General features: G+C 39.4%; 1 protein-coding gene across 1 annotated transcript; it reads left to right on the top strand.

Moving 5' to 3' along the window:
* Nucleotides 1–440: 440 nt before the first annotated feature.
* On the top strand, nt 441–21,948 carry cabp4 (calcium binding protein 4). The gene is made up of 8 exons (XM_007236964.4): nt 441–528; nt 8,293–8,328; nt 9,555–9,723; nt 13,541–13,571; nt 16,787–16,930; nt 17,157–17,266; nt 18,279–18,426; nt 21,779–21,948. The coding sequence occupies exons 2-8, from the start codon at nt 8,294–8,296 to the stop codon at nt 21,805–21,807; spliced, it is 666 nt and encodes a 221-aa protein (XP_007237026.1). The 5' UTR covers nt 441–528; nt 8,293; the 3' UTR covers nt 21,808–21,948.

The raw sequence follows: 21,948 nt of genomic DNA, 5'->3' as shown, positions 1-21,948 counted from the left end.
TGATGTATCCACAACAAAGACTACACCAATGTTATCAACAGCATAAATTACACTGTAACATTAGACTGTTAGAATGTGCAGAGTGGAGGAGAACATTCTCTAAAGGGTTTTGAGAACACTCTTCACCTTGAAAGTGCTCTCAAAAGCCTTTACCTTGGATAACCTTCTCAACCACTTCCCCCTGGAGAACGACTCTGTTTGACTCTAGAATATAGACTGATGTAGGCAGAAAGTGAAATGTAAAAAAAAAAGAAATCAATACATTTTTCTCTAAATTTGGTGAAGAAAGCAACGTGTCTGCTGCATGGAGTCACATTCAGCAGAAGAACAGTCACATGTCTTAATCCCAGCTCTTCATCAACACGTGCTTCATACTTCATCTGCTAATCCGTCCATAGTTAGACAGATTATCATCAGCTCTGAGAATTACAGAGGAGGAGGAGGGCAGTGAAGTCCAGCAGTGAAGAAGAGCATCTACTGAAGCCAGTTCACACCTCAAACATCTAAAGCGACAACTTTACTCTGAGGGTGAGTACTGACACTCGTCTAAAGGTACATCTTGAAGCCAGAAGTTTTTATATCTGAAAGTCCAAACCAGAGGCTGAACCAAGGTTTATGTGTGTGTTATATTGTATACTGTACATTTAGTTCAGTTAGTTTTGGTTTCCCTAAAGAAACCACTAAAGAGCTTTCTTTACATCCAGTCTTCATCACCTACGTGGACATAGTCTCTTTATACTCCACATTGATTGGATTGTAGACAGCTTTCAGTTCAGCGAGTATTTTTTCTAGGTGTTGTGCTGAATTCTGCCTCTCTACCAGAAACCGACTACCTTTAAATGCAGATGAGCATAACAGTTTCCACTCAGATTACTTTTATTTGTGTTTATAAATAAGGGTTAATCTACAGTTACAGTAGATACATACTACAGTACTACAATACACATACTGGTGCACACCAAGACAAGGTTCGGCACACCGCTTTTTTTTCCTCTTCTATTGTTTAATGATAGACAACTTCTCAACTTCATAGATAAGAAGTATTTGCCGCAACTTGGAATTGATCTGAAATTCTGAACCATCCAAAAAAGTGTTTTCACACTGCAAACAAACTGGATCATGGTTCAGTTGATCCAGGCTGAGATCATCTCAATTGTTCTGGACTGTGACACCTGTTAATCAGCATCCAGCCATGAGATAAGAATAAAAAATGTCGGATTTTGGATGATAACCACCTCAACTCATCCCCAACTCATCCTCAACTCTTTAACTCATCCCCGAATCCCCATCTCATCCTCAACTCTCTAACTCATTCTCAACTCCCCATCTCACCCTCAACTCTCTAACTCATCCCAGACTCCCCATCTCACCCTCAATTCCCCATCTCATCCCCAACTCTCCATCTCATCCCCAACAACCCCAACTCATCCCCAACTTTCCAACTCAATCCCAAACTCATTCCCAACTCAACATCTAACCCCCAACTCTTCATCTCATCACCAAATCTCCAACTCATCCCCTACTCCCCACTTCATCCCCAACTCCCCAATTCATCCCCAACTTTCCAACTCAATCCCCAACTCCCCAACACATCCCCAACTGCCTAACTCATCTCCAACTCCTCAACTGATCTCCAACTCCTCTACTTATCCCAAATTCCTTGTCTCATCCACAACTCCCCAACTTATCCCCAACTTCCCAACTTATTCCCAACTCAACATCTAACCCCCAACTCTCCAACTCATCCCCAACTATCCAACTCAACCCCAACTGTCTAATTCTTCCCCAACTCCCAATCTCACCCTAAACTCCCCATCTCATCCCCAACTCCCCAACACTCCAACTCATCCCCATCTCCCCAACTCATCCCATTCATAAGTATTGGAGATCTTCATCATTCCAGAGAGCACAGTTCCACAGCTCTACAGCACAATTCTGGGGGCTTTAAACCTCTCTAGCCCATGTACGGCATTAGGAATGGTGCCTATAGGTTCATGTTTGTTTAACTAGTCCTATTCTATTGACAGTATCTCAAAACCTTAAAGGGTCTAAACAAGTGTTTGGGTGTCATTTAGACATCCAGTGTAAATAGAGAAGCTTCTATTTTTCTTCTGAGGTTTTCTTTGTATTTTAAGAGCTATTGAATGGTTCATCGCCCAGTTCCCAGGCAGCTTATGCCCCTCTAGCCCACACTCAGCACTTGGCTTGGTGACCTCAGGGTCATAATATTCTCTGGAGCGTCCTGTTCTATTGGTCAGTGTTTTTTTTCCTGGAAGCTGTGTTAGCTCGACTGAATGCTGCATCTTAAAGCAGCTGAACTCTCTCAGTAGAGGAGGTGTCCCGATTCTTTGGAACGTAACACAGCATAGTACTGATAATGCAAGAGTATATGAATACATGAGTATCACTGTTAATCTGAATAACCTGGACAGATCAGTGTATGCTGACCTGCTGGAGGGCACCTCGAATGACCGCTCCTTCTCTCTCTTTCATAATCTATAAGCTTTATTCACCCAGGCTTAGACTCAAGACTATTGGGACATCCCATTGTTTAACCTATATAGAAGGTATATAATACATTGGAGAAAAAGGGAAGTATGGAAGGACTATAGAATATTTAGAGTATATAAAGGTTTTAGAATACAAAGCGTATATTATCGCTATCCAATAAAAAAGCAAGTAACTTTAGAAGAGAAAGAAAAAATCTTCTTAACTTTTAATAAATGTCAATATAAAAAGAGTTAATTTTATGTAATTTTGGAAGATTTATATTGGTCCGTTCATTAAGATTTTTTTATACAGAGTAAGGGACAGTTTATGTGTTTATATTTTGCAGAAAAATAAAAATTGACAAACATTAACATAAACATAAACCATCCCAAAAAACATGATTAAAAAGTGTTTTTTTTAATCACAATAAATTAGTAGAAATTAGCTGTTGCTTTGCCTCAGTGGTTCCAGTACTACTGTTTTTCTAGTGCAAAGCCAAGGTACTGTTTCGTTGGTTAATAAACTTGTTCATTGGTCTACTCTTATTGGACAACAGCTCTCCAGTAGTGTTTTATGTGCAACAAAACATTTAATTAAAATTAAAGAAAATACATGATGTCCATTGTAATGGATGCAGAGTCTGAAAGGGTTAATATTAATCTACAATACAGTAAATCATACAAAGAAAGAACCTATATTAATGTGAATGTGTGCATTAAACTGCACTGCATTGCTGAGGGTAAGTTACTGCACATTTTACTACAGTATGTTCTTTTAACAGTGTATAAAAAGAGTTTTAAACATGCAGAGCTGTAAAGAAACAGTAATAAACAGAGATCCAATCTCACGCTGATAAATAATAGATTGCAGTATATGCAGTATTGATTAAGAGGCTTTAGTCTGAGTAAGTGGGCGGGGTTTACAGTCTGACTTTGCATTTTCTAAACAGATATAGAAAACCTGAGCAAAGTCACCCACAGTCAAAACCGTCCAATAAGAACCTCAGAACTCAGAAGTCCAACAATAACTCAGAGCGGCGCTGAGGGCTGCAGTCTGGTGCCCTTGGCCACTGTGTGTGTGTGTGTGTGTGTGTGTGTGTGTATTTTGTGTGTGTGTGTGTGTGTGTGTGTGTGTGTCAGATAGGTATCTGCAGCTCATTTGATGTTATCTGTGAGAAATTAGCATCTTTTCAGCGAGGCCGAGCAGCGTGGACCTCCAGCAGAGCTGGGCTGGGTTATCACGCTGATCCTGAATCCTGTATCAGGCCAGAACTCTGCATGCAGTTAGATGCTTATAGCTCAGTTCAGACAGTTCTGTCTTGAATGTCATTTAGTAACAATAAGTAGAATTGACAATAGTAATAATAATTTGAATCTATCAAACGTACTTACAATAAAAAGGTAATTTGTTAATTATAAACATTAATAGTACAAGATTTTTCTTATTAACTATTTTAAGATTAGAATTTTGATTATATGGGGGCTTTTACATTACATTAAATTACATTACATTTGGCAGACTCTTTTGTCCAAAGCGACTTACAATAGTACAAAAGTAATAGAAGTTAAAGGTAAAACATTTTTTAGATAGGGCTTAAAGGAGGTCGAAGGGAAAAAAGGGATAGAGGAGTGAAGGAGGGGAAGAAGGAAATGAGTTTAGAAGTAGATAGTGTGTTAGAGGTGTTAAGAGAGTAAGTGCTCTTTGAAAAAAAATAGGGGCTCCTAGTGGTCCAGCAGTCTAAAGCACTGCCACTATGATTGCGAGATCGCTGGCTCGAATCCTGGTCATGCAGCTTGCCATCAGCTTGACACAACTGGCCATGCACTCTCTGGGTGGGTAGATGGTGTTCTTTCAGACAATTCTGACTTGAATGACATTAAAGTAATAATAAGTAGATTTGACAATAGTAATACTAATTTGAATCTTTTAAGCATTAATATTATAATGAAAGGTAATAAAAAAATAAGCATTAATAGATTTTTAAAGATTTTTCTTATCAACAGTTTTAAGATTAGAATTGTGATTATTTGGGGCCTCCAAGTGGTCCAGCAGTCTAAGGCACTGCCCCTCTGATCGGGAGATCGCTGGTTCAAATCCTGGTCATGCAGCTTACCAGCAGCTGCCAGAGCCCTGAGAGACACAACTGGCCTTGCTCTCTCGGAGTGAGTAGATGGTGTTCTTTCAGACAGTTCTAACTTGAATGACATTAATTAATAATAAGTAGAAGTGACAATACTAATAATAATTAGAATCTAATAAATGTTAATATCATAATAAAATCATCATTAATAGAACAAGATTTTTCTTATTAACTATTTTAAAATTAGAATTTTGATTATATGGGGGCTCCGAGTGTTCCAGTTGTCTAAAGCACTGTCACTCTGATTGGGAGACCACTGGATTGAATCCTGGTTATGCAGCTGCCAGAGCCCTGAGAGAGACACAACTGGCCTTGCTCTCTCTGGGTGGGTAGATGGCGCTCTCTTTCCCCTAATCACTCAAAAGGGTGATGTCAATCAGCGCAAAACATCTGGGAGCTGATTGAAATCGAATTTATTATTGTTTATTATTTGTCTTATAGAAGTGCCTTCTCTAACAGACGAATGGAGGTGGTTGCTAAGGTGTTGCCAAATGGTACACCATGTGTTTGGTTTAATGTTACTAGTGTATTTTGCTCAATACAGCAGGGTTACTCAACAAGGTTAAGAAACTCAATGCTGAAAGTGATTCTTAAAAATGTGTTATTAAAAGTGATGCAAAAGTCATGCAAAGGAGAAGGTTACAATGGTTTTGTCAGGTGGTTGATATGGTGTAGCTTACAGGCATACAAGTTTGTTAGTATGATAGTGTTAACATGTTAAATAGTGTAATCAATATGTTTTTAAAAGCCTGAGGTCTGTGTTATATCACCTGAACACTGTCGGCTGCAGCGCTGCAGTTAAAGGGGCTGCGGTGTTCTCTATCAGATAGAAAACAGAACAGCTCGGAGCATCTCTGGGGTTTTTTAGCAGTTTGCTTTATAATTATCTTCTTTATCCTCTGATATGCTATCCCAGTTAGCGCTATTAGCAGCTGAAATTGCCTGTGTCGTCCTGGTGATTGGCAGTGATTGGCCTTTTAGTTTAATGAATCTTGTAGATTAGCGTGTGCACGTCCTGCGGCGAGCGTCCTCAAAATGAGCCCATCCTATTAAACACGATGAGACCAAACATATGCGCTCTGTCCAAACCCTCCTGCTACACTCCACCGTTAGCCACGTTAGCATCCCTGACTGAGCAGCATTAGCCTGGGGTTTCAGAACCGATCAAAAATAAAATATCATTTTACTTTGCTCACTGACCTCAAGTTGACCTCAAAATGACCTCAGACTCATTTCAGCCTGATTTCAAGCTGACCTTAACCTGATCTCAGACTCAATTCATCCTGACCTCAACCTGACCTCAGACTCACCTCATCCTTACCTCAAGCTGACTTCAACCCGACCTCAGACTCACCTCAGACTCACCTCATCCTGACCTCAACCTGACCTCAGACTCACCTCATCCTTACCTCAAGCTGACTTCAACCTGACCCCAGACTTACCTCAGACTCACCACATCCTGACCTCAACCTGACCTCAAACTGACCTCAAGCTGATCTCAGACTCACCTCATCCTGACCTCAAACTGACCTCAAACTGACCTCAGACTCATTTAAGACTCACCTCCGCCTGACCTTATTCTGACCTCAGACTCACTTATCCTGACCTCAACCTGACCCCAGACTCACCTCAGCCTGACCTCAGACTGACCTTAAACTGACCTCAGCCTGACCTCAGACTGACCTTAAACTGACCTCAGCCTGACCTCAAACTGACCTCAAAAATGCATTCATTTTCTCAACACAAAACATTTAAATTCTGGCTGTAACTCCAGCATTAGTTCACCAGCTAGTCCACTCACAGTAGCAGTAATGCTAGCATCAAAAAATTGCAGGTATATAAAACTAAATTAATAGTAATGCTAGCATCAAAAATATTGCAGGTATATGAAATTAAATTAATATTATAAAAAATAGGTTTTTGTGCAGCCTAAAATTTCTAGAGGCCTAAATTCACATGGGGGTCAAAATCTTGACATTTAAGGAACAATTATTCAGTGTGAATTTAAATAAACAAACAAGTCATTCCCTTCAAGTCATTTAGGTTGTCCACATGTAACTTAGTGGCTCAGGAACAGTTGCAAATGATCTTGTACAGTGAGACAGGATCTGTATTTGTATGTGTAGAAAATCCTGATTCATATATAAATTGTGGAGTTGGGAGATTCTGGCTACTTTGTTTTTGCTTCCAATTCTTCCTTTTAAAAGCTTTTGATTCAGATTCACTCACGTGGATGAGTGAATCTGAATCAAATTGAGTCGAGTGATTTAATGAAAGGATGACTCTGGATAATGTCTGGATCTGATTAATGGAACACCTGATCATTCATTATTTCTTCTGAAATCAAAGCTATTAAATTCAGTTAATCCTGCTTTTGTTTGAGTAACTGTCTCTCCTAACCAGAGAGGACTTTCTACTAGGAACAAAAGTCCATTACATAAGAGACAGACTGAAGCAGACTGATCAGATCAGACCAAAGTATCCAATCACTCCAATCCAATCACACGCAGCTAAACGCTTTCTCTGTCCAACAGTCAGTTTATTTGTCACTATGCCTGTGTGTGTGTGTGTGTGTGTGTGAAGCTGCTGACATTTGTAATGGCTGGTGTGATGGGTGGAGGATTGTACTGAAGCGCTGATTGTAATTTATCGGCTGTCTGTGACGGGACTGTCTACTCCTATTCTGATCAGCTCCGGCCTGCAGTGGGTTTAGCTCTGCTGCTGAGTTCATTAAATGCATTTGTGTGTGTGTGTGTGTGTGTGTGTTCCCAAGGATATAAATCAGCTGAATAGGCATCCTGTCTAGTTGTATTGACTATAATAGATCATACAGGGGGAAGGGAAGGGGGGTGTTCTAATAAAGTGGCCAGTGATTGGAAGCACAAGGTTGGAGGTGTTTATAATAAAGTGGCCAGTGATTGGAAGCACAAGGTTGGAGGTGTTTCTAATAAAGTGGCCAATGAGTAAAAGCACAAGTTAGGTAGGTCCTTCTAATAAAGTGGCCAGTGAGTGAAAGCACAAGTTAGAAAACTGTTTCTAAGAAAGTGGCCAGTAAGAGGAAGCACAAGGTAGTAAGTAGGTGTTTCTAATAAAGTGGCCAGTCAGTGAAAGCACAAGGTACTGTAGGTGTTGCTTATAAAGTGGCCAGTAAGAGGAAGCACAAGGTATGAGGTGTTTCTAAGAAAGTGGCCAGTAAGAGTAAGCAACAGGTAGATAGGTGTTTCTAATAAAGTGTCCAGTGAGTGGAAGTACAAGCTACTGTCTGTGTTTCTAATAAAGTGGATAGTGAGTGAAAGCACAAGGTAGTAAGTAGGTGTTTCCAACAAAGTAGCCAGTCAATGTAAACACAAGGTAAGTAAGTGTTTCTAATAAAGTGGCCAGTCATTTAAAGCACAAGGTAGGTAGGTGTTTCTAATAAAGTGGCCTGTGAGTGGAAGCACAAGGTACTGTAGGTACTGTAGGTGTTTCTAATAAAGTGGCCGGTGAGTGTGTGATCCTACTGCAAATATCAACATCTAATTCACTGTTTCATTCTCCCTCCTGTTTACACCATCCAATATCACTCTCTCACTCTGTCATTCTGTCCAATATATATTCACTCTGTCAATGTCTTACTGATTGCTCTCTCTCTCTCTCTCTCTCTCTCTCTCTCTCTCTCTCAGCATGTCTCAGAGGAGCAAAGCATCCTCAAGTCAGAGGTATGTAGTAGCATTAGTAACACACACATTTCTGTAAACATATATATAATTTATTTAGTTGCACCCAGAAGGAATCTATCGACATGAGTGAAACTTGGTGGCTAGTCATGCAAGACTGTCATGGAGTGGCACTTGAAAAAGCCCCAAATTTAACATTAAAAATGTGTGGGATGCTATTGGATGTGCTATCAATACTCCAGCCCTACCAACAAATCTGCTGGAATTATCATTGGATCCCATTAGGAAACTCCATGCTGAGACATCTGGCATGTTTTGTAGTTGCATATGCATTACACATGCGTTACACAATACTTCTACTTATGTGTGTAGCTCAATAAATATTGCCTGTATCAGTCACAATAGTTTAATCTTCATTGTTTCTTGGAATTTCTATCTTCTTTCCCATTAGCATTGCAATCCCAAACTTCCTACTGGGAGCAACTATTGTTGAAAGTTTGTACATATTGCTAATAAACCTAACTTGCAATCAGAGATAATTACATTTGATTGCAACTGTAGGTAGGCTAACAAGTCAAGTGACATGATAACACTCAGGATAGTAAAGCTAAATCCAGACTTCCCAAGTCTCCTGGAAGTTGCGGGAGTCTACCGCATATCAATAACTACACCTGATGACCGCAAGTCAGATAAAATATCCCAGAATTTAGAACGAGCCACAAACACACATTTTGCATGTGTGAAAGAGAAACAGGGAGAGAAAAACGTGTTCCCCTCATGTGCATATTTATGAAGAGCATGCAAAACAGAGAGTGTTCTGATTGGCCTGTTCTCTGCAAAGAGTCTCTGAGTCCAATTAGATTATAGTGTGAGCGAGCAGTGTTTTTTTTCCCCTCCTGGTTGGGATGCGTTCAAGAGCATCATGGCTCCCATCAAAACTCATTTTACCTCTGACTACTCTAAAGTATATCCATTTCTGTCAAAAGTAAAAAACAATGAAGGCCTTTAGCATTGCCCATGGGGGACTAAATTATTGCAAAAGGCATGTTGAGGTGAGTTAATGTAAGGAGAGTCCAAGTCCAGGTCTGGGGGAACCTCTCAGAAATTAATTTTTGCAACTTGGAACATCTGTAAATCTGCTGTCAGGGGTGAGGTCAGGTGATTGTGTTTGGCCTTGATTTTGATTTTAAAGGTATGAAACGACTCAGTGAACAGTGTGTGTGAGATATGGGTGATCAGTGATGACAGATGTGTTTGTCCTCTCTCAGCTCTTCCTCTCGCCCCTCCTCTGCCTCGGACAACCCCCCGCTGCGCTCGGCTCTGAAGCACGGCTCTAAAGACTCAAAGGACTCTAAAGACTCTAAAGGCTCCCGCCGCCGCCGCAGCCTAACCCAGGGTTCTGTCTACCTGCCCTACCTCAATGCATTGTTCGGACAGGTCAGCTACAACACACTGTACACACACAAACACACACAAAAACACACACACACACACACACACACAGTATAAAAAGGAAGTTAACAGTACAGAAAATTCACGGTTCAGTTCACACCTTGCCTTATGTATTATGAAGTTAATAAGGGTGAGGCATTCTGTATATCCTCACCTTTATTAACTTCATAATAACAATGAATCTTCATTATAACCGTGTTTAATTTTGGGGGATGGAATATTGTAACAGCCTCGAGCACCTTTTATTAAATACTTGCAGTCAGGGTTTTGGATCTTGTTGGAACAAACAAACATTAATCATGATTGTGGCGCTTTATTAAGAACAAAAACAGCAGCATAAACAGCGTTAAGCATGCTACAAATATTTTTTCCTAAGCATATTACTGGATGCATTTCAGTGTTTGAGTTCTTTTTAAGAAATATCAGCATTGGATTGTCAAAACTTCATTATATAAAAATTATCATGATATTTTTTTTATGCTATCCCATGATTAATAGTGCATTAGTTAGAGGTTACATCGGGCCCAAAAAATCCGACCTGACCCAGCCCGAGCCCGTGCACGTTCTCCCCGAGCCCGACCTGACCCGAACCATAAACTGTCATCATGAGCCCGAGCCCAACCCGACCCGCCCCGCCCCATAAACTGGCTGTTTTCGGGCTGATTGAATGAGCGAAATATGATCAGAATTATGTTAATTAACTCTGTAACATAGAAGCATAGAACTATTATTGAATTTAAATGATTTTTAAGAACAGCTAAACACAATGCTGCAAGTCAAACGCGGAGGAGTTCACGTGCGAGAGAGAGAGAGAGAGAGAGAGAGAGAGAGAGACACAGAGAGAGAGAGATTTGCTTGTTCTGATGTGAGCTACTCACAGGTAAAGGTTCTCTTTTATCTCCTCGTGCTCATATTCTAATCCCATACATAATTCTGCAGCTCTCTCAGTGTTTTCTGTCATATTTTGCGGCTAGCGCGAGCGCTTACAACTAATACCGCGGACCGCGAGGTGCCCCCACGCTGCCACTGGTGTGCCGAATCCGACTCCCTGCTGAATCCGACTCCCGCTTCGCGGACAGAATCGGCACAACACCCCCCGCTGTACAACTGCGGGAGTGAAAACAGCGCTTATAAATAAATTAGTTTAGTTTCACTTTCAGTTTTCGTTATTTTATTTAAAAATAAAAATAAAATTAAAAAACAGACGCCTACATCTAAGACTATTTTCTGGAGCCTGACCCGACCCGGCCCGAGGAATGTGGTGGGAAATCTCGGCCCGAACAAACCCGATTTCGGGTCGGGCCTCGGGTCAGGTCGGATTCGGGCAGAGAATCTAAGCTCTAGTATTAGTATTAGTTGGTAATAATACTATTAACAGTAAATTGTTTTTTACACTTACACTCACCCATAGACTGTGTATAGCTGGACAGAGCATCATCTCTCAAAAGTGAAGCCACCACAGGTCGGGCGCCCCCTGCTGTTCGGTTTCAGAAAGCTGTGTAACTCCACCCATTCCCATAGGTTTCAATGGCAAAACAGACAACTCTCAATCACGTTTTTTTTCTAATATACTGTAATTCTACCTCCATTATTTAAATGCAGCAGCTAGTGTAACCTCTGCTTATATTGTCAAATTTTATATCCCCACAGAATTCGTTTTTTAAAACGTTATTCAGCTCTATTCAAAAAGGTGTGGTTATTGTAAAAGAGCTGGTTATGGGCGGGACCAATAACAGACCGTCAGCTTCTCTTCGCTCCGCTCTGCAGGCTGTGACCGCAAGGCAGCCCTCAGGGGCGGGGTTATTTAAATGAGTAGGCCTCTCTCCACAGTCTTTCTCCCTCCTCTGGTCTCTACTGCGCAGACTCGGGTATCAGGATCACCAACATGGCGGAAGATTTTGGCTTCATTTTCAGTGAATGAATGGGAACGACGACACGGCGTCCATCTTTTTTTACAGTCTCTGCACTCACCAACTATCTTTCTTTAAACATCTAGAAGTCGAAGAAGTCATGGTCCAATAGAGGCCTATGATTGGGTTGTTGGGCATACACTCATTAAAAAAAAACAGATTGCTGCAAAACTCACCATTCTTTTACGTATCAGGCAGATATATATATTAGGCACTGAGGTCCCTATATTATCGATCTACAGGCGAGTCATTAACCACGCATCGTGCAGCTGGATTGCGTCAGAGAGCGTGTCAGTGTGTCTTTGGTATCATAAGAACGCAAAAAATTCAACCTGCGCTCCTTAAAACATAGTGTTGTGCAGGATCTACAGGCCCAGCTGTAGCAACATCTGTAGGTACATGTGCTTCAGGATACCATACAGAACCTGTATGCCTCAATGCCCCACCGTATCTCATCTTGTATCCAGGCTAGAGGCGTACAGTTTTCTCCAGTAAACTTATTTTTCACTCCTTTCACTCTAATATCGAAATATAAAACTATATAAAATATAAAACTTACATATGTCATCATTATATTCACACAAATAATAACGATTTATTACATTGATATATCTATTTGTATTTATACCTGTGTGAAAGCAGGCAAGAACAGGGCAGAACTATGGGCTCTGAGGTTTATACAGTGGGTGCTGCGCCAGAATGCATTAGTGTGTGTGGTCTGATGGAGGTTATTTATGGATATGTGACTCATTTTAATAGAAACGGATTAAAATCGTGTTTTTGATTTGGCTACGGGACGTTAATTATTATTTTATTACGTCTCAATAAACAGAAACGTGCAATTAGTGAAATAGAGGAGACTTTGAATTACATCACCATGAATGCACTCACACAGTGTGTGTGTGTGTGTGTGTGCGTGTGTGTCTGTTGACAGTCACCTGTCCTCTACGATGAATGATAAGAGGATTATGACAGTATTAATAACCTGCACCACTGATGAATCACTGTCACACTCTTCACCCAGCAACAATAACATCGCAAACAGGAAATAACACCTTAATGTGATGAGAAAATGTGTGTGTGTGCCTGCCTGTGTGTGTGTGTGTGTGTGTGGTGTGTGTGTGTGTGTGTGCGTGTTATGTAACATCATTATTTTATTTAAATTGACATAGTTTCTCTACATGGATGAGGGGGTTCCTGTATGAAGCTGTATGAAATGTGCTGTGATAATAATATTAATGATAATAACAACAAGCAATTGTAATAATGTACTGACAATGCCAAAAGTCATGGGACAGCATGGTTTGTAAATTGATGTGTTGATGAAGTGTTACCCCAGCCTACTGCTTTAAAACCTCCTCATGTGTATACGTTGTGAGGTGTTATCTTGTAAGTCTGCTCAGAGTGTCTAGCAGAAATCAAGCTTACATTCGAAACAGAGACCCCGCCCACGTATCCCAACGCTCAGTGCAAGGTTCTTTAGCTTCTGCATGGTACATGTCTAAAGTCACGGGACACAATGCTAATTCCTGTCCCATGATGTGGCATTGCAGTGTATGATTATTATTAATAATAATATTGTTATTAATATTATTTTGAATAGTATGTATATGTACGGGTATCAACATCTGTGTTCGTAGCTTGACGTTTGTATAAATTTGTGCTAAAATGTGAGCAGTGGAAGTATGTGTGTGTGTGTGTGTGAGTGTGTGTGTGTGTTTATACTGTAGCATGCCTCATTATTTCTTCTTGTCATCACATTAGTCACAGTTGGTTGTTTGTGGGTGTGTGTGTGTGTTTACACTGACAAAAGGGACAGTTCAACCTGTTACAGTATAAATCCCATTAAACTCTCGCTCTCTCTTTCTCTCTCTCTCTTTCACTGTCTGTAGGACAGGGAGCTGATGCCGGAGGAGTTGGATGGTGAGTATCTCAGTTTAAAAAGCCTCCAAGCCGATCTAAAGCGCTGCCACTATGATCAGGAGATCGCTGGTTCGAATCCCCGTCATGCAGCTTGCCATCAGCTGCCGGAGCCCTGAGAGAGAGCTCAATTGGCCTTGCTCTCTCTGGGTGGGTAGATGATGCTCTCTCCCCTCATCACTCCTAGGGTGATGTCGATCAGTGCAAGGTGTCTGTGAGCTGATGTATCAGAACCGAGTCGCTGCGCTTTCCCCCGAGTGCGCTGTGATGCTATTCGCTAATGCTGCATCAGCAGCAGTTTAAAAAGAGGCGGTGGCTGACTTCACATGTATCAGAGGAGGCATGTGTTAGTTTTCACCCTCCTGGTGTTGTGGAATCACTTGTGTCTGAGTAGCAACTGAATGGGTGGGACAATTGGCCTAGCTAAATTAAGAGAAAAATGGTAGAAAATTTAAAATAAATCTTAAAAAAAGTCTTCAAAATCTTAAAAATCTTAAAAACTAACTTTACACACCACTGACTACAGTATCTCTCAGTAAAGCCACCACAGGTGTAGAGCCTCTGCTGGCTGGTTGCAGTATAATGTCTAGCTCCGCCCATTACCATGTTTTAATGACAAAACAGCCCCACTCATTTTCCATCTTATTTTTCTCCTCCAGTCTTTTTTTTTATTTCTAGTTCCTCATTTCAGCAGTTAGTTTTCCCTTTGCTAATATTGCCACGTTTTTATTTTCCCCCAGAAGTCAGTTATAAATAATAAACTTTATTCTGCTATATTGTAAGAAGGTGAGGCTACACTTGGCACTACATGGAGTAGCTGAGTTGTAGTCGAGCTCTCAGGCAACTTCCTAGTTAATCACACTATTATTGAGCCATTGATTGGTTGATTAATATGATTCTGTTGAGCTGTTGGTTCCATTATTAGACCGTTTTTTAGCCAGTCAGCTAATGTTACTGTAGTTAGACTTTAGACATTAAATGTTGGATTTGTACCAGTGGTCTCATGTGCTCCTATTATAAACGGGAGGTTGCAGGTTCAAATCCTGTTCATGTAGTTCTGCCATCAGCTGCTGGCGCCCAGAGGGAGCTAAATTGACCTTGCTTCCTCTGGTTGGGTAGATGGTGCTCTATCCTCATCAGGGTTGCAGGCGCCAATGGTGATGGGGATGCACAAAGGGGAGGGACAATTAGATAGCCAAATTGGAAGAAAATGGGAAAAATCTGAAAAAAAAATAAAATAAAAAAATAAAACATTCTTTTCTTCTTTTAATGGTCAGTGGTGTGTGATGACATCTTTAAACTGGACCATAGCAGCTTTGGCACTGTTGGGACATTACACTTACTGGATAAACTGGGAAAAAAGGGAAATATCTGCTCTGTTTCTGGTGCTTTAGTCTGTGTTGTAAAATGTAAAACTCAGTGAAGGCGGTCTGAGATGCTTGGTCTGAGGGACAGGGGTAGGGGTGTCTCTGCCTCAAGTCTCTAATGCACAGACTGTAGCTGAAAATTCAACAACATGACAAACATTTTTAGCTTATCTTAGAATCAAATCCAGGTTTATGAAGAGTCATTTTCATGCCCAAAACATGTGGACCACATTTGTATTGGGGGAGAATGTGCACATTTGTTTTTTTTAACAAACTATCACTTTAATATCTTATGAACACCCTCACACATCTCTCACAGCAGGAACGCTGCTAATCCTGTCGTAAATATTAATCTGGAAACACAATCCCATGAGTCACTGGGAGAACGGATGCTGGTTTTAAAGCTTTGAGTGACGTTTACTGGGTTTATATAACGAGTGAGGTGTTTATCTGAACACTGAGTAATAGACAGAGCACACACACTTACTGGGCACTGGTGAATGGAAGTTCGGTAGGTGTTTCTAATAAAGTGGCCAGTGAGTAGAAGCACAAGGTATCTGAAAGTGTTTCAAATAAAGTGGCCAGTGAGTGGAAGCACAAGTTTGGTAGATGTTTCTAATAAAGTGGCCAGTGAGTGGAAGCACACATTTGATAAGTGTTTCTAATAAAGTGGCCAGTGAGTGGAAGCACACATTTGGTAAGCGTTTCTAATAAAGTGGCCAGTGAGTGTAAGCACATGGTATCTGGAAGTGTTTCTAATAAAGTGGCCAGTGAGTGGAAGCACAAGTTTTGTAGGTGTTTCTAATAAAGTGGCCAGTGAGTGGAAGCACAATTTTGGTAGGTGTTTTAATAAAGTGGCCAGTGAGTGGAAGCACACGTTTAGTAAGTGTTTCTAATAAAGTGGCCAGTGAGTGGAAGCACACGTTTAGTAAGTGTTTCTAATAAAGTGGCCAGTGAGTGGAAACACACATTTGGTAAGTGTTTCTAATAAAGTGGCCAGTGAGTGGAAGCACAAGTTTGATAGGTGTTTCTAATAAATTGGCCAGTGAGTGTAAGCACAAGGTATCTGAAAGTGATGTTGAATGCTGAAACGATATATAAATGTTATTATTAATATTAATATCATTACTAATATGCTCTGTTTAATTAGAGCAGCAGTAATCTACAGGATGACTGTAACTCGTGGACACCAAGACCTTTGAAGAAGGCCAGTGGTCAGGACATTCCCATTCAGGAAATGATAATTTTGCCCTAATCGTTCAATAGATGTGTCCTATGAGATGAGCCGTGCGCTGTAATCTGATGAAATTATGTATGCGCAGCCCTTTAACTGAGCTACTTTTAAAGGCTATAGGCCGCAGAATGTAGATCACAGTCAGTGACTTATATAATCAACCTTTAGGTCCTTATGCTACACAACAGTATAGTGAAAGATGGATGTAATATTACAAAACACATACAATTAAAAAAAAGTTTTTTGTTTTTTTTTAATTCATTAAAATACATAAAGGACCTAAATGTGATTATTTAAACATTGATATCAAAGTCAACAGTTATTGTAAAGTAAAGATGCTCTATAGTAAAAGCATACTGAGCAGAGAATTAAGTCACACCCTTTTGTGTGTGTTCAAATTTTCCACAAAGAACTGCATTGTTAACTAAGAAAGAAAGATCTACTAAGAAAGATAATTAAGAAAGATCAAAAGAATCATAAACAATAGTAATAAAAAATACAGAAAATAAAAAGCAACCTACTGTTGTAGTTAATTGTGACCCTGTTTTTGTGTGTGTGTGTGTGTGTGTGTGTGTGTGTGTGTGTGTGTGTGTGTGTGTGTGTGTGTGTGTATACAGAGCTTCAGCTGGCCTTTAAAGAGTTCGACTATGACCAGGATGGATACCTGCACTATAAGGACGTGGCCGACTGCATGAGGACCATGGGCTACATGCCCACTGAGATGGAGCTGATCGAGATCATTCAGCAAATTAAGATGAAGTGTGAGTGTGTGCATGTGTAAGTGTGTGTGTGCGTGCATGTGTGTGTGTGTGTGAAGATTTTAATTTCAGATAATGGCAGTTCTTCCTCTCTCTACATCAGTGAACGAATGGATAAATGTGTTCCTTGTGTAATCTCATATCTTAGCTTTCATGATATCATTTTTATACACTTTTATTTATTTATTTGTGTGTGTGTGTGTGTGTGTGTGTGTGTGTGTGTGTGCAGGGGGTGGTCATGTAGATTTTGATGATTTCTGTGAGCTGATGGGTCCCCGGATGCTGATGGAGACGGCGCACATGGTGGGGCTGAGGGAGCTTCAGTGTGCTTTTAAACAGGTACTACTTAGCACTACCTAGCACAGAGTCTGCAAGTGTGCACTACCTAGCACTATTCTATATAGGTGTGTATTAAAAAGCAGGGGGAGTTTGCACACTTATTTCTAACAGATTTGTGTGCACTGTTTAGAAATAGAGATGGAAAGGTCGGTTGCTGTTTGGCAGGCTTTGAGAAAGGCTTGGTAAGTGTTTGGTTATTGTATCATCAGTATTCGGTCATTGATTTCGCAGTGTTTGTCTCGTGTGTGATTTTGTTCTTTGTCAGTGTGTGTTTGTTAGTTTTTGCTCATTGTTTGATCGGTGTTCTGCCTGCGCTTGATCTGTGTTTGGTCAGTGTTTGATCTATGTTTGGGTGGTATTTGGTGCATGTTTAGTGAATGTTTTATGAGTGTTCTGTGTTTGGTCAGTGGTTGGTGGCTCTTTGGACAGTGTTTTGTGCTTGGTAAGCAAAACGCCTGTGATTGGCCAATGTTGAGCATGTGTTTAATCAGTGTTTGTGGGGGTCTTTGGTCTGCATTTGTCCGGTGTTTGGTGGCTTTTTGGTGGGTGATTGGTCTGCATTTGTCTGGTGTTTGGTGGCTCTTTGTTAATATTTAGTCTGCATTTGTCACGTGTTTGGTGGCTTTTTGTTAATGTTTGGTCTGCATTTGTCTGGTGTTTGTTGGCTCTTTATTTAGTGTTTAGTCTGCATTTGTCAGGTGTTTGGTGGCTCTTTGTTAATGTTTGGTCTGTATTTGTCTGGTGTTTGGTGGCTCTTTATTTAGTGTTTAGTCTGCATTTGTCAGGTGTTTGGTGGCTCTTTGTTAGTGTTTAGTCTGCATTTGTCAGGTGTTTGGTGGCTCTTTGTTAGTGTTTAGTCTGCATTTGTCAGGTGTTTGGTGGCTCTTTGTTAGTGTTTAGTCTGCATTTGCCTTGTGTTTAATCAGTATTTGGGGGGTCTTTGGTCTGCATTTATCTGGTGTTTAGTGGCTCTTTGGTCATCTCTCTCTCTCTCTCTCTCTCTCTCTCTCAGTTTGACTGTAACGGTGATGGGCGAATCAGTTTTGATGAGCTGAAGGAGTCGATGAAGACTCTGCTGGGGGAGAAGCTGAAGAAGGGCGAGCTGGAGGAGATTCTGTCTGATATCGACCTGAACGGAGACGGAACCGTCGATTTTGATGGTGAGCTGCAGAATCAGGAACACGAGCAACACATTAAATCAACAATCTGAACAGAACATAAAGTCCCCTCAGTCCTTAAGCAGAAGGTTTTCTGAATGTTACCATTAACATTCTTAGAACGTTCAATCGGTCAAGTTTTTGGATGTTCTTACAACATTTTTCATCTAATGTATTTAAACCTTCTGGTAATGTGGCTGCAATAGATGTTATAATATTTTCTGTCAGCTTGGATGTAGCTAACAAGTAGTGGAAGGATTTGCTGAATTTTGCAAAAGAAACAAATCTTGAGTAAAAACTAATGTCACTAGGTGGGGTTCCGATGGAGTGCAAACCTGCTTTCTGATTGGTTTCCAGCACAACCTAAACATACATACTATAGCTGTTTAAAACTAACATGATTGCTAAGGTATTGGTATGTGGTTGCTAAGGCTTTGCTAACATATTGCTATTGCATAGCTATTGATTGCTAATGTGTGGCTATAGGTGATTGATAAGGAATATCATTGCAATCAACCACTTAGCAACACCAATATCACAGCAACACTGCTGAGCTACTATCACACTTGCAATTTTAGACAGTTTAATGAATACTACAGAATATTACAGAATATCTTAGCACCTTAGCACCCAACAGCTATGCAATTTTAGCAACATATTGGCAACCACATAGTAAAGTTCTAAAAACCTATAGCAATACTATAGCAATACCTGCGCAACCACCAAGTAAGACTTTAGCAGTTTCATAGCAACACCTTTGCAACCACCTAGCAACACCAGTTGGAATCACCTATCAACACCTAACCAGCATGTTCAGACAGTCTTCTTTCTAGAAAAGCAAAATATGGTCCACCACATTAGCCTAGCACCTAAAATCCAACTTTAGCTAAAACAACACACAAAGCAACATCTCAGCCAACGTCTTGCCAAATGTAATGCATCTTAAGACCTTTTTAAGACCTCAATAAATATAATTGAATGCACAAAAATGTAGTCATAACTACATACTTCTTAATAAATAAAATAAAATATAAGTAAATAAAGTAAACTTGCCTTGCCTTAAGTAGAAAATAATTTATTGTATTGAAAATTTAAACTTAACATTTACAATTTATAAATTTTCTTTTTCAATTTTGTTCCATTGTGGTGCAGAACATGTTAGCATCTTAGCTAGCTCACCGCTAATGTTACAGAGCTCTCTGTTTACTCTAGTTTTCTCTCCGATAATGTAGCTAACTAGACACTAACATTAGTTCTTTCCCCAGTAACATTAGCTAGCTCACCGCTAATGTTACAGAGCTCTCCGTTTACTCTAGTTTTCTCTCCGATAATGTAGCTAACTAGACACTAACATTAGTTCTTTCCCCAGTAACATTAGCTAGCTCACGGCTAATGTTAGCTACATATGCTTACATTAGTTTTCTCCCCAAAAACATTAGCTAGGTCGCGGCTAATATTAGCTAGCTCTCCGCCAATCTTAGTTCTCTCCACAGTAACTCACCGCTAATGTTAGTATGTGCTTTTCCACTGGCATTAAACGCACCATCTAAAAATGTAATACCTACAGCAAATTTACAGTAAATTTGAGACAATTTAAGATCTTAATTATTCAAATTTTAATTTTTAAGACGTTTTAAGGACCCGCGGAAACCCTGCTCAGCTGATTGACTATATTAAAGGTAATGTCAGGAGAAAGTCTTTGTGCTAGTTTTTAGCTAAACTATCGCTTTAAGGTCAGGGCAGACTTGCAGTGGGTGAGGAATTGACCCCAAACATGACGCTAAGCTAAAGAGACAGTGATGGACAGGCGAGCTGAGGTCAGTCCACCCTGAAAGCAGACTGACTAAACCCAAAACAGCGCCCGAACCCAAACCCTGAGACTACGCTGCTCCAAACCGAGAGGTCGTCCCTGACCACAGATCAACAACCCATATGTCCAAAACATGTTCCTTCTGAAATTAAGGGCATCAATACACTGGAAAAAATGATGAGTAAAATTTACTTTAAAATAGTTTCATAACTTTTTGCATTTCCTTTTTTTTAAATAAAATTTTAACTCGGTTTTATGACTTAAATGTTGCATAGAGTAAAAAAGTGAACTGAACTTCAGTCAATCCTTTCTTTTAATAAACTTTACTTCATTTATTTTTGCTGAATCAATCCTTTCTTTTAGTAACCTTTACTTAGTTTCTACGTACAATATTACCTAATTACAATTACTTCATTTATACAATAATACTCAAATAATTTATGATACATAATATATTATAATTCCTGTTGTTAAAACACACATATTACAGTATACTAAAATGAATGTATTACATGCCATCCATGGTTTGAGACAGTGAGACCTGGTCTGTTTACAAAATAAATAACTAAAGTATAAAAAAAAAAAAAATATATATATATATATATATTATATAATATATATTAATATATATATATAATATATATTAATTTAATTATTTGAGTAATATTGTATAAATTAAGTAATTGCAATTAGGTAATATTGTATGCAGAAATTAAGTAAAGGTTACTTATTTACTTTATGTAACATTTAAGTCTTGAAAGCAAGTTGAAGTTTCTTAAATTTATCTGAAATTACATTTACTTAAAAAACTTAAACTTTTTTGAAGTAAATTTTACTCATTTTTTTCAGTGTAGGAAGTTTCTGCAGTAACAGGCTTTACTTCTCTGGGAAGGCTTTATGTTAGATATTAGAACAATTATGTGAGGAGGATTTGATTGCACTCAGTCCCAAGAAAGCGAGAGCATTAGCAAGGTCAGGTTTTGATGCAAGGTGATTAGTTCTGACCTTTAGCTCATCCTGAAAGTAGAAAATGGACCACCATCATCACTTCAGAGGGTCATGTGATCATGGCTGCTCTAAAGTGTCCTGTTCTAGTGGTTTGTGTTTTTTTCTATGGAGGATATACTGTATATCTTCTATCTATGTCTGATACCTTAATGCTGCTAAACTTTTGAAATTGTAGGGTATTTAAAAAGAAAACCTAAAACTGCTTTATGCATTATGTTTAAAAATAGTCATAAATAGGCATAAATATAACACATGCAAAAATATGTATAAATACTACAGGATAATTATCGCATTATTCTACATACTTGTGCAACTTTTAATTAACACTTAAAAAACAAAAAACAAATGCAGTATATTTAAGGGTACAAAATGCGACAATTAATTATGATTTAAAGAATACGAGTAAGCACAATGGTGGAAAGTTTTCACAGCTTCTGTAATAAGTGAATAAAATATTTCTCAATATTATTTAAAAATATTAATATCTGTGTGTGCACATTTTATTGGGACTAAACTGCATGTTCTGTTTTCTTGCAGAGTTTGTGATGATGCTGTTGGCCCGATAGCCGCGTGCCAGAGGCCTCCTGCTTTAAAACAATCACTTATATTAAGCTTTAATCTTTAATGTGCTGAGAATATATTGACTATAGTGTGCATTTACTATTCATTTGCTGTGTATAATTAATGATGAATGTTTATGAAATAAA

This window comes from Astyanax mexicanus, chromosome 12 (assembly GCF_023375975.1).
Source record: "Astyanax mexicanus isolate ESR-SI-001 chromosome 12, AstMex3_surface, whole genome shotgun sequence".
Taxonomy (NCBI): domain Eukaryota; kingdom Metazoa; phylum Chordata; class Actinopteri; order Characiformes; family Acestrorhamphidae; genus Astyanax; species Astyanax mexicanus.
Note: the sequence above shows the minus strand (reverse complement) of the source record. Positions and strands in the feature narration are given on the sequence as shown.

What these genes read in the sequence shown, in the direction of transcription:
- cabp4 (XM_007236964.4), top strand. Translation starts at nt 8,294, where the DNA reads ATGTCTCAGAGGAGCAAAGCATCCTCAAGTCAGAG. An exon ending in TCAATGCATTGTTCGGACAG is followed by an intron (nt 9,724 to 13,540) that starts GTCAGCTACAAC and finishes CACTGTCTGTAG; the next exon opens with GACAGGGAGCTGATGCCGGA. An exon ending in CGGAACCGTCGATTTTGATG is followed by an intron (nt 18,427 to 21,778) that starts GTGAGCTGCAGA and finishes GTTTTCTTGCAG; the next exon opens with AGTTTGTGATGATGCTGTTG.